The 12,749-nt window shown below is 44.1% G+C and overlaps 1 protein-coding gene across 4 annotated transcripts in view; it reads right to left on the bottom strand.

Annotated features, from left to right (window-relative positions):
* Positions 1-12,749, bottom strand: part of LOC118120307 (neuropilin-2) — a 91,534-nt gene that overhangs the window by 15,623 nt on the left and 63,162 nt on the right. For 3 of the 4 annotated variants that reach the window (XM_035175108.2, XM_035175106.2, XM_035175107.2), the window contains exons 12-15: positions 6,496-6,570; positions 5,551-5,715; positions 796-1,064; positions 571-667 (exon numbers count right to left, since the gene is read on the bottom strand). In XM_035175108.2, the coding sequence (XP_035030999.1) occupies positions 571-667; positions 796-1,064; positions 5,551-5,715; positions 6,496-6,570 (606 nt within the window). Of the gene's footprint in view, positions 1-570; positions 668-795; positions 1,065-5,550; positions 5,716-6,495; positions 6,571-10,690; positions 10,871-12,749 lie in introns of those variants that run through there. The other variant, XM_035175109.2, reaches the window with a different exon arrangement.

The raw sequence follows: 12,749 nt of genomic DNA on the forward strand, positions 1-12,749 counted from the left end.
TAACAAGTGGAAACGCCAGTGGTTTCTCCCTCTTTGGTCAGCTTGTATCTGTGTGTATGTGAGTGCAAGAGAGAGAGAGAGAGAGAGAGAGAGAGAGAGAGAGAGAGACAGAGTCTGTCAAGCAACTAATCACAGAACGACACCTTCTTTTCCTCTGCTCGCTCATCCAGAGAGGACTGAGAGGTAAGTGAGAGAGAATGAGAGAGAGACACGGAGACAAAATGCAGGGAATCAAGTAACTGCAGGGTGGGGTGGTTAGTGTCGGGGAAAACAGGCTGAAGGAGATAGAGAGACGCAGATATAATGAAAGATAGATTAGAATCCATGCCCAAAGGCCGTTTGTGGCCTACTTTCTTTTTTAATATATTTTTTCTTCTTTTTTTTTTAGTGTGTAAACGAGAGGCAGTTTCCCCCCCCCCCACCCCTTCTCTCTCTCTCTCTCATCCGGTCTCTGGTGAAAACAGGGCATAAATAGCCTGGTGTTAAGGAGTGAGAGGATCAGAGAGGCGGAGGCTGGCTGACGTATCAATAAATGGTCGGACAGGTGAACACAAGGGTTGTGGGACTTACGTGTGCACTGCTCCAGCTCCATGCTGATGCTCATGTGGATGTTGTCTATTCTGATGTGGCCTCTGGTGGAGTGATCGAAAAAACCTTCAAACACCACCTTGACGAGAGAGGGAGAGACACGTGGACATATTAACTTAGCTTCTGAGCACCATTTTAACATTTAAAATACATACTTTACAATAATTTTTACTAAAGACTATACAGTCAATGTACGAAAACACTTACTTGATACTCTTTGGGGCTCTGGGGCAGGATGGTGCGGCCCTCCCTCCAGTGTGGCCCCTGGTCTCCCTTGAGCGCCCACAGCAGTGTCTCCTCCTGGTCGTTGTCCCTCAGCAGGACCCTCAGGCTCCCCTGCGCCTCCCCCTGGAGTTGGTAGTAGAAGAGGAGGCAGAGCGGGCCTTGCTCGGGGCCCACCTCGGGGCTCAGCAGCCGCGCTCGCTTGCGCTGGGTGTGGGCGCCGGCATCCATGTGGAGGTAGTTCCCTGAAAAATCTGGAACAGAGAAGAAGAGACAGAGAGTTAGTGTCACATTATTTTATTGCTACTGTAAGATCAGTAATATATTTCAATCTTATTAGTTGTAAGACATGAATAAGTGGCCTTTTAATCTTTATGAACACATTCTATATGTGAATGTAAAGAATTTGAAGGCGAGGGACAAGATTTTGGGACCCAAAAATCTTGTCTGGACCCAAAACACCTACAAAAAGTAACACAATTTGTGTTTTGTGTGATGAAAAGTTCGACTCCTGTGATAAACAAGATGATGTAGTAAGGCAGGATGTGGTTCTTCAGAGTTTAGGGCATTAGCACCGTCGCTCTGTTGTTTGAGGCTTAACCACAAACACGACTGCCATTTCATCATGGCCGCTAATGGCTGTGGATACAAATGATCACACGTATACGCACACAAACATATAACCCCCTTAAGCCCAGAACCAGTCTGAATGCTGACACCTCATTCTGTTGCTCTCCCTGTTTAGTCAGCACAGCCATCATTAGAAATAGTTCCAATGCTAGTGCATGTGTTGTGTATCTGTGTAGCTGTGTGTGTTTGTGTGCACAAGGCCTACCCTCACTCTAAAGAAGGGATGGAAAGATGGACAGAGAGCAAAGGAGGTAAAGAGAAGTGAGTGAAAAAAGGGGGCGAACATAACTTAAAAGAGAAAGAGAGAGCGAGAGAGTTGAGGGAGAACGAAGGGCAGCACTATAATGTCCCAACCCCCCCCCCCCACCCCAAACAGGCCCATAATCATTAGCTTGCTGCTGTGTTTGGCTGTTTGTCTAGTTTGTCTATTACGGCCCGAGAGTAAAAGCTTCGCTGGAGCTGCAAATAGTCTTTTTATCGACGGACAGACACTGTCTGTGACACCTCATAAGGGGAGAGAGCGGAAAAAAAGAGGAAGGATGGAGGGAAGAGGAGAAGAGAAGAGGCAAACGAGAAAAATAGCAAATATGGAGAAAGGGTAAAGACTGAAAACAACGGAAGAGATGCATAAATATCTAATAATCTATCAATATCTCTATCTCACTCTCTATATCTATCTATCTATCTATCTATCTATCTATCTATCTATCTATCTATCTATCTATCTATCTATCTATCTATCTATCTATCTATCTATCTATCTATCTATCTATCTATCTATCTATCTATCTATCTATCTATCCATCCTCCCTGCGCTATAACACAGAGTAACCCTTGGAGAGATTTTGCAGCACATCACACTTAATGAATAATGGATTTGGGTTGAGGTAGCTCTGTTTCTTCACTGGGAGGCAATGCAAACGGGGACCTAAATTACCGTTGCTCATTAAGTACAGTTAGAGAAAGTTGCAGTGTTTTTCTGTCTCTCCGCGTTTGATCTTGGCGAATGTACAAAGGGAGGGAATTAATTAACAACTCTCCATGGGAGGGAAAGGCAGGGATGTAGAATTGGCTCTGAGGGAGGGAGGGAAAGTGTGTGTACGTCTGTGTATGTGTGCGAGTGTGTGTGTGTGTGTGTGTGTTCCAGTCTGTTTGCATGAGTGTTAATTCGTTTGTAGGCATCTTTGTTTATGTTTATATCCGCATGAGTGTCTGGGTTTATCTGTCAGTCATTCTGTGTGATTATGTACAAATTCACTTTTTTTTTGTTTTTATTCATGTGCACTTTCTTCATTTCTTTGTGTGCATTCTTTCCAATTTTGATTATAGCGGTAAACACTGTGTCTTTATGCAATCAACAAAGTCTTTGTTTGTCATGTGTCACACTGATTCCTGAAAGTCTTCATTCGTAACTTCTACACAAAAAAAGCAAACAGGGTCCCGTAATTTCAAAGATAAGCCACGTTGAACTGAGTTGCCTTTATGTTGCATTCACTTCAATTACATCTTAATAATGCGTCCATAAGATAAAAGCTGTGACATTTCTCCTAAGTACATTTATATAGAAAACCAATTCCTGTCTGAGTTTTTAAGTTCACTGCACAAGACTCTTTGTATCCTCAGTTCTGTGAGTGGTTGTGTTTAGGCTGCTATAAACACATTATATTGTATTGTATATATCTGTATGTTGGCCCTGTGATTGGCTGGTGCCCTGTCCAGGATGTACCCCACCCCTCGCCCAATGGCAGCTGGGATTGGCTCCAGCTTCCCCTGCTACCCTCATAGTATAAGCAGAAGAGATAATGGATGGATGCATAGATTTTTGTAGATATATATTTCGCTATAGGAGACAGAGGTGGTTAGTTATCAATAAATCTCCAGGCTACTGCTAGAGATAAAAATACACATGCGTACATGTTGGCATGGTTACCACATGACCATGGAGATAATGATATGCAGATGCTAAGTGTCACTTCCCACAATCAGAACACAGACTGAGAAAATATTACATAAATAGCTTAAAATCAAATATTGACTGTGTTAGTGTGTGGTGACAAATTTGGATTCACATCTAAAAGTTGACTTGAAAGTCGGACAAAGAGACGAAGCTTTGCCAGATGCTTCAACGTGGTGAACGACAGCATTCACAACCACACTGTTGATACAGTTTTACATGATTGAATGTTAACTTTTAAATGTTAAACTATTCCTAACAACAACAAGTAAGTAGACTAGACTGGAGTTTCCTTCGATAGAAATCTCCACAGGGTAAAGAATTTCAGTCCTGCCCTCCCTGAGATCAAAAGAATAACTTACGAGCTGTGTTTGGGTCTTATTTTCTCTTCTGAAAATAGGGGGCTTTCAGTAATGAGGGCTGGGGATTTGATTTGCATTTGGAGACAGCTGACAGGGTGCCGCACTAATGTTGCTGTAGAACAAGACTTAACGTCATGTTGCTGTCTGACGCTCAGACAGGAACGCTGCTAAGTCAATTACACACACTCACACACGCACTTGCATATATGAATGTGTTTGCAGGCATGCACACGGCCACGCGTACACACACACACACACGTCACACACTCTGTGCAGCAGTGTGAAGTCGAGCCTCGCCTTATGTCACAGTTTATGAAGGAGCTGCTCAGTCAACCATAAACTGGAAGGCATCAAGAGATACAGAGAAAACCTTGGTGGATGGCAAGGTCAAATATGTGTGTGTGTGTTTAATACACGGACAGTCCCACCTTGAGGGATGTGCGTAGGTGTGTGTGTGTGTGTGTGTGTCTGTGTGTGGAGCCTCGGGGAGAGCTTAAGAGCTAAGGCAGCACTTCTGTCAAAGCCATCATCTGACATATCTGACCGCTCTGGGCTACGTGTGTGTGCCTTATGGGTGTGTAAGTTGAATACAGTAAGAGAGTGTGTGTGTGTGTGTGTGTGTGTGTGTGTGTGTGTGTGTGTGTGTGTGTGTGTGTGTGTGTGTGTGTGTGTGTGTGTGTGGGAGAGAGAGAGAGAGAGAGAGAGAGCATAGTGCAAAGGAAGGTGTGTGTAATGGATAAAACAGCCTTCCGCTGTCTTATTAAAGATGGACAGATGTGGAAAAAGCACCTCCGAAGGAAACGAGAGGTCAATGAGGAGGGAACGAGGTGATCACGGTGACGGGGTGAGAGGATGGAGGAGGACAAGGACGTGAAAATACAGAAATAATTTACTGATGTGGGAAAGAAATGGGGATAAGAAAGATGGAATGTTAAACCCTGTTAAAGTACGAACTTTCTCAACAAGGAGAGATGAGAAGATGAAGACTGACAGCAGGGAGACGACTGTAGGGCATTGGAGGCAAATACAATGTGGGATAGAATAGAGGAAAAAGAAGAAAGAGGAGCAGCAAACAAGGAGAATGAAGTAAAGTGATCAAAGTACAGGAATGAAGAAAAAACAGAGGTGAAGTGAAGAGAACTGAGGAGAAGTAACACTCCAAGAACAGACAGAAAGTTGTGAATAAAAAAAGCTGAAAGAAAGAGAGGAGACTGGACAAGAGTAAAAGGAGGAGATAATAAAGTAACAAACTAGGTTAGGGGAAGGGAAACTGTTAAAGCTAATATTTAAAAAAAAAACTCCAATTAAGTCGCCGTGCCCCTGTGAGCAGATTAGAGTGAAATCCTTGCATCATAGTTGCTGTCAGTGGTTCCTCGCAGCGCTGGGATCTGCTCGGCTCTTAATTAGCCCGATGCAGGCTCTGGTCAGAGTCTCCTTTCCCAAGCAGACTTTTAGGGACCACACTGCGACAATTGTGTTAATAATAACACACTTTTTGGGGAGTTAAGCAGTCACTGTGTGTGGGTAAGGACCATTGAGTTGGTGCATCACACTGCTTGATGTTGTTAGAACATGACCTGGCATATCTTGGACTCATTCATCTTATCGGCATGTGTATTGCTCAGGGGGCCATGGAAGTGCAGTGTTGAATATGGTGCAATTTGGACATGCGATATGTTCAATATTAAAAACCTGCAACCAGCATTACCACAGAGTCACAGTATGAGAGGTTATATATAATGCTGGATATATATATATATATATATATATATAAATACTCCAATCAGTACTCACTGTCTGATCCCAGTGCCAGATCCTGCCGGGTCTCATGTGTGTCGTGTCCTGTTGAACTGCTGCCGGCTGTGTGCAGGGACCAGCTCACACCTGACTGAGGATCAGCCGACCAGCCGCACAAGCTCTGCTCAAAGTCACAGACGGCTGACAGGGATGGAGTGGTGGCTGTGGGACGAGAAAACGAAAAAGCACAGATTGTGAATAAAGACATTTGATAGTTTAGGTGTTTTGGCTTAAAGTCACCTGTTGTGTTTTTAGTCCTTTAGCACCTCAGCCAGCCAAAGTCATCAATGATCATCGAAGACATATTTAAAGATGCTGCTGTGTCAATTACAGGAATGAAATTTGATGCTCACATTGAATGTGCGACAAAAGCATAAACTAACATACAGCCCCTTTAAACTACTGTCCAGCAGTGAGGCTGCTTGTCTGACAGTCGCTGACCTAAAGCTGTGAAATGATGTTCCCAGCGTGTGTGTGTGTGTGTGTGTGTGTGTGTGTGTGTGTGTGTGTGTGTGTGTGTGTGTGAGGAGGCAAAATCCTCTGACTGTGAGAGCTGATTTTCTCTCAAACACAGACTCCTGTGGGACTCGTGAATCCAACAGACTTCAAAGTCCAGCGGCCCCGAGGTGTACGATGACATCATGAGTTTGACCTCGAGAGTGTGAGAGTGTGTGTAAGTGTGTGTGGATGAGAAGAAAATATGTCAGCATGTGCACTTCCAAGAAATGTGTGTGTCTGTGTGTGTGTGTGGTCCAGGTATTACTCTTCCAAAGTGGTTTACATAGTGACATTATGGCTTGTCTTCCTCATGGGGACACAGAACCAGTCATCATAACATAAATCATAACTTTTTAAGGTGAAGACGTGTTTTAAGTTGAGGTTTTTAATATAATGACCTCTGAAATCATGGAGATATGAGTGTGTGTGTGTGCGTTTGTTTACCAGGTCTCATTGCAGCAGTGGTCATTTCCACTCTGGGCACAGTGGGGGTCATTGTGTCAGGTACAGTGGTGGATTCTGTCGACAGAAGAGGTTAGAATAAGGGTTAGAATACAATTAGAATGAACTCATCTTATTCCAATGCAGTCTAGTAAGCAGAGACATTACTGGACTTAGACTAATCAGATCTGAACTCTCCTTTTCAAACTTTCCCAGTTTGTTCTATCGCCGCTCCAGCGAGCACTGAAAGTAGTAATATCTTAACCGAGCAGCTGTGACTTCTGAGCAAAGGGAGATTGAGATATTACACAGTAACTAATGATGTTTGTACAGACTGTGAATTAGAGCTGAAGTTTGTCACGAGCCAGGCAGTGACAGAGTGAGCCGAGGCAGTGAGCTGGCACTCGGCTCAACACTGCGCCTCACCACTCAGTTTATCCACTGCAGGTTGGCAGGCACGCACACACGCGTGCACACACACACACACACACACACACACACACACACACACACACACACACACACACACACACACACACACACACACACACACACACACACACACACACACACTCGACGCTACGATGATAGATGCTGCACTCAAACTGACCTTGGTGCACAGCAGCAACCAGTGTATGATAGATAAATCAGAGGTGTGCACACACACACACACACACACACACACACACACAAGCCTACGTCAGCAGAGGGATATGTCAGTGTAACCCCAAGACCTTCTGGTCTTAATAAGCAGTTTTCTACAGTTAGTTAAGATTCCTTGAATGTCCCTGACTGCTTAAGCAGCACGCACACACACACACACACACACACACACACACACACACACACACACACACACACACACACACACACACACACACGCGGTGTAAGCACGCGCGGGGTCTATATATTGACGTAAGGGGAACAGTAGAATGGCTTGCGTGGCACAAGCCTGACAACCCCAAACCTTTCCCCAAATGATTCTCAGAAGCCACTTCGTCCTCTCTCTGATTCTCTGCCAGTCGTTTTAAGGTCTGTCTTTCTTTTTTCTCATCCACCCCTCTGCTCTGTAAATCCCCTCCGTCTTTCTATCTTCTCCCTGCATTTGTCACAATAAATCTGTCCAGGTTCTGTTCTGCTTTGCAAAACCACCATCGCTACCACAGAGCTCCCGACTCTTTCCACACACACACACACACACACACACACACACACACACACACACACACACACACACACACACACACACACACACACACACACACACACACACACACACACACACACACACACACACACACACACACACACACTTATGCCTCTCCGGCATAGAAGTGAAACCCTATCTAGTGTTGTTTCTCTTTTTACCACAACCGCAATTTTCTTCCACATAACTCTTTCTCTCGTTCTCTTTCTGTCATCTCCCCCAGAGGCGTGTTTTGATTTCCACCCGTCCCTCGCTTTTGTCCGCCCGCAGCTCTTTCTCTCTCTCTTTGTTGTGACTGTGTCTCTTTCTTTCGCTCTTTTCATGCAGCCGTTCGCTCTCCTCTCAACCTTCTCAGGATTCCCTGTGTCTGGTGTCATTTCGTATCTGTCCCAACCACCATGCTCAGTGAATGTGAGACCACCATTGTAGATTTACTGCTTGTTTGGTTGTTCAAGATGTTTCCATGACTCACTCGCTGATCGTTCTCCCTCTCTCTTTCTCTCTCTCGCTCTCTCTCCCTCCCTCTCTCTCTCTCTGTGTATTTGTGTCATGTGTTTAGCGTGAACTCTTCACCTTCACTAATGGCGTTGAGTTCAAGTGTCTAGGTTCAGCCATTCCTCTAATGTGTGTGTGTGTGTGTGTGTGTGTTCATAACTTTATTGAGTTGTTTACACAGTCTGTTTACAGTGAAAGTATGCAGGATTATTATATAAGCCCAAACAGAGTGGCTTCATATTGCTGTCTCAACACACAAGCACACACACGCACACACACACACAGAATTAGATATTAACATTGGATAAGTAGCTCCCAGCTGCTGACATTAAGCTGTTTTAATTTGGTGCCCTTTACCACTGTAATTAGCCCCCTATATGGAGGGGGGCGGGATATGAGAGCGCGACAGAGGGGGAGAGGCACGAAGCAGGGAACCCAACCCTTTCCACCTCTCACCACCGTTTTCCTAATTAGTGACCACACACAGCTCCTGTCAGCCTCCAGTGTCGATCTCCATCTCCTCTACACTTATCTAATCCAGTTTCGCTTTCTGCCTGTCCTCCCTCCTCCTCCTCCTCCTCACCGTCCCACTCCTCTTTCCATCCACGAGGATGATCTCTGTAGCAAGTAAAGGTCAGTACAAATAATTTCAACAAATTGCCTTATAAGGATTGTTTAATATCATTTGTCTGTTCAGAACAGGGGGATTCAAACTGGAACGTGAAACATATAATAATCATTACATCTGTATACTGCAGTGGGTCGCCACTGAGTTACAGCAACCTGCCATGAATCTCAGACAAACACAAACACACACACACACCACAAATGGAGAAACAGGAGGTGTTTAGTTTAGTCAAACACACACACACGTGCGTGTGCACATACACACCCATTGTAAATCTGCTGACTGAGCAGAGTGAGGCGGAAACAGAGAGACGAAAAACTGTTCAATTATGGAAAGAGCTCTGGGTATAAATCTACCTCTGTCAGCTTAAATAATGACTACTGACAAAGTGTGTGAGTGTGTGTGAGTGTGTGTGTGGGGGAGAGAGAGGGGGAGAGAGAGAGAGAGAACGTCATCACTACTCAAATTATTGGTGACATGGTGGGTCTGTGTGTGTGTGTGTGTGGGGGTGTGTGTGGTGGGGGTCTTTACCTAATGACTATGTGATTGACTGGCAGACTGAGTGGCAGACTGTGCATATACGAGATACCCTCCTCTTTACTGTGCACCGTAACAAGGACTCCACTGATATTTAATGACTGCGACTGGCTGTGTTACCACTGGCTAAGTAGTTCGCTGCAGGTATTTATTTACTGTAAGTAGAATTTCTGTTGAAAACACATCGTATCTTTCTCACTTAAACTCCTTTGCTGTAACTAGTACATGTTTGTGCATCGCTTGCTGTCTGCAATGCATCAAAAAGCTGGCTGAGAGAGACCGAGTTCCAAGTGAAAGGAAACTTGGATACCAGCATTAAAAAGCTGAGATTATGAAGTAAAATGTTAACTATGACATCAAATGAGAAGAACTGGCGGAAAACATGAGTGTTTTGGGATTGAAATCCTGCCACGGACCTAAATGGCAAATCAGACAAACTGTACTTAAAAACCAAAAGTGCTGGATTGATTTGTATGTCGCTTAAAGTGCTCGACTAATTATGGCTCCCTCTTCTGAAGATGAGTGGGAGGGAAAAGGAGTTCTTTACAGCAGGAAACCCATTCCAGACTAAATGCCTAATTAGCCCATTGTACAGCCAGCTAATATCTGGTTTTATGGTTAAGTGCAGCACTGGACCACAAGTTTTAATGCCTAGTAGACGGTGGAAGGCCAGTTTATGGAACCTGGCAAAAATCTATTGGAGGCAGATGACTAAAGCGCATGACTGTGGTTAAAAAAGGGGCCGTCCGATTACAGAGCGTAGCTACAAGGCATGAGCCGTGAGCTCAACAGCTGAGACAGAAGAGGCGAAGTCGCTCTTTATGTCAGGAAAACTACTGACAGGGAATTGCTCATTAGTCCACTGTGCAACAAAGCTCTGCAAGGTACGCGATTGTAATTACAGCCTTAAGTGTCAAGCTGAGTACGACAACAACTGAGATGATAAAAAGAGAAGCTGCTGGCATTGAACCGCAGTCAGCTACAAAGGACATGCGCTGATGTGAAGCGAGAGCCATTAAGCAAGTGGGCCATTAAATCCTCTGGAGAAGAGAGGGACAACTTTCTAGATCACAAAGCGATGTGAACAAGGATATATTTTTTTAACGGCTTCCACGGTCCAATCAGTAGTTTTTTGGCAATATTAAACTGTAGGGATATTGCATTTTGGGTCATGTATTAAAAATGTACATGTCTTGTTTTTCTCTGAACATCACTGGAAATATATAAAAGTCTCTTATCCCCGTGGTTTGCCGCGTAACAGACGTTAATGAACAGCAGGAGATGTGAGCATGAAAACACAAATAATATAAATTATTGTAGACTGTTAATTTACTTGTAAAACAAATAAAAATCATCTTGAGAATGGCAGCAGGTTGAGTTTTGTCTGGTAGACTACAAACCAAAGTGGATCTACGACCCTAATGTTGACTTTTACTTGAGTGTTGCTCATTGTGGGAACTTTTGGGTTCATCGATAGTATTGTACGGTCTCGACCTTACTATTTAAAGTGCCTTGAGATAATGGATAGATGGATGGATGGATGGATGGATGGAAGGATGGATGGATGGATGGATGGATGGATGGATGGATGGATGGATGGAAGGATGGATGAATGACCGATAAAGGAGAGAAAAACAGAGACAGGCACGTCAGCAGAGACAAGGCGAGTCAGACCCAAATATTTAAACCCAAGCGTTTTTTGAACACAGACACACATATAAACACTCCGGCACCAGCACTGAACCTTCGCCCAGTCCTAAGTGTTTCAATGTGCGATAACTCAAGGAGAAGCAGAAGGAAAAGATAAACTGAACCGTCCTACTGAAGTGAAACCAACATGATTGTATATGGTTTAAAATGACTGGTGCTTGATTTTCAGGCCTATTGTGTTTATTGAGATGTGAAACGGAGGGGAGTGATTACATTCCTCTGATGGGAGGGAAGTCAAATGGGCAGAGAGCAGTAGCCACAAGCACCGCCACCCTGTCTAACATTATTTTCTGTTCCTGCTAATGGGTTTGTACCCGTTGGTATAAAAGTTCAGGGTCAGATCTGTAACTTTGTTAAATTAAAGAACAGAAGCAGCTGCAGGCAGCTTTTTGTTTCTTACAGCAATCTACTCTATTACTACCCAGCTATTTGTTATAGGTTCTATTAGTCTGGCTTTGGTTGCAGCATTGATCAAAAGTTAACCAATTAATAATAATGATTTAATAATGTTGTTTGTCTACTCAGAGCTTTCTCTATAACTATTTGTCGGGATGAATTTGTTATGCATTCATTGAATAAAAAAAAAAATCCTGCAATCTGGTTGCTGTCGCTGTTGGTGAATGTTGTGTTTATATAATCACATTGATCTCTACGGAGGAGTGAGAGAAGACAGGAGTAGGAGCAGCAGAGAGAGAGAGAGAGAGAGAGAGAGAGAGAGAGAGAGAGAGAGAGGAGGGACTGAGGACACATGATACCAATCACATGGAAGCGCCTGGACAGGAGCCACGGCACACACGTGAAAGCGATCAGCAATGTTGGACACACACACACACACACACGCATACACACACACACACACACACACTTGGCATAACCTGAACAATTGGCTGGAAACCTAGAACAGCAGAACACCTCTGGAACAAGACCTCTAAACAACAATATTCCCTGCAGGGAGTCGTAGTAACTATGGAGGTGTTTTTGAGTGTGTGTGTGTGCGTGTTTTCCGTGTCCAGCATCATCAACATGTGATTGATGGAACCTCATTAACTTACTTGTTGCTTCCTACATGAAAATGTGACCCTGAATGGATTTCCCAACAACAAACTGCTTCACATTCATAGAAATCTACACTTTCTCACATGCAACTTTGTCTTTTCTCAGATTGACCTCCTTTGTATTTTAGTAAAAGATTCCTTGACAGTAGCTGGTATATCCACAGGCTGTCCAGAGGATCGGACACTCACCCAGTCACTGGCCAATGTCTATAAATAGAAAAGTATATAAAAGAACGAACATCCAAACTTGATAAGGGCTGAAGCGACGAAAACCAGAAGACGAAGAAAGAAAGAAGAAATGTCCACACACCAGTTGAGGCTAACCTTTGAATCGACTGGTCTGCGCAGGTTTCTTTCCGTCTTTTCTAACATCAAATCTTTTATTGAAAAGGCATCAGAAACACACGCCATCAGCCATGATATGGTGTTCCAACCGTAGCACCCCTACTGGGTTAACTCACTGTGGTTTTGTCGGAAATCAGGGGGTAAGAACTGTAATCAGAATCTGCTTGGCAGTGTGTAAGAACCCATGGCAAGTGAAGATCCCTGATTCAAAGAGCAGCTGCAGATGAATAAAGCTGTGACTCTGGACACAAAGCTGCTGGCCCCTGTCTGTGTTCGTCAG

Source organism: Hippoglossus stenolepis, chromosome 13, assembly GCF_022539355.2.
Source record: "Hippoglossus stenolepis isolate QCI-W04-F060 chromosome 13, HSTE1.2, whole genome shotgun sequence".
Classification (NCBI taxonomy): domain Eukaryota; kingdom Metazoa; phylum Chordata; class Actinopteri; order Pleuronectiformes; family Pleuronectidae; genus Hippoglossus; species Hippoglossus stenolepis.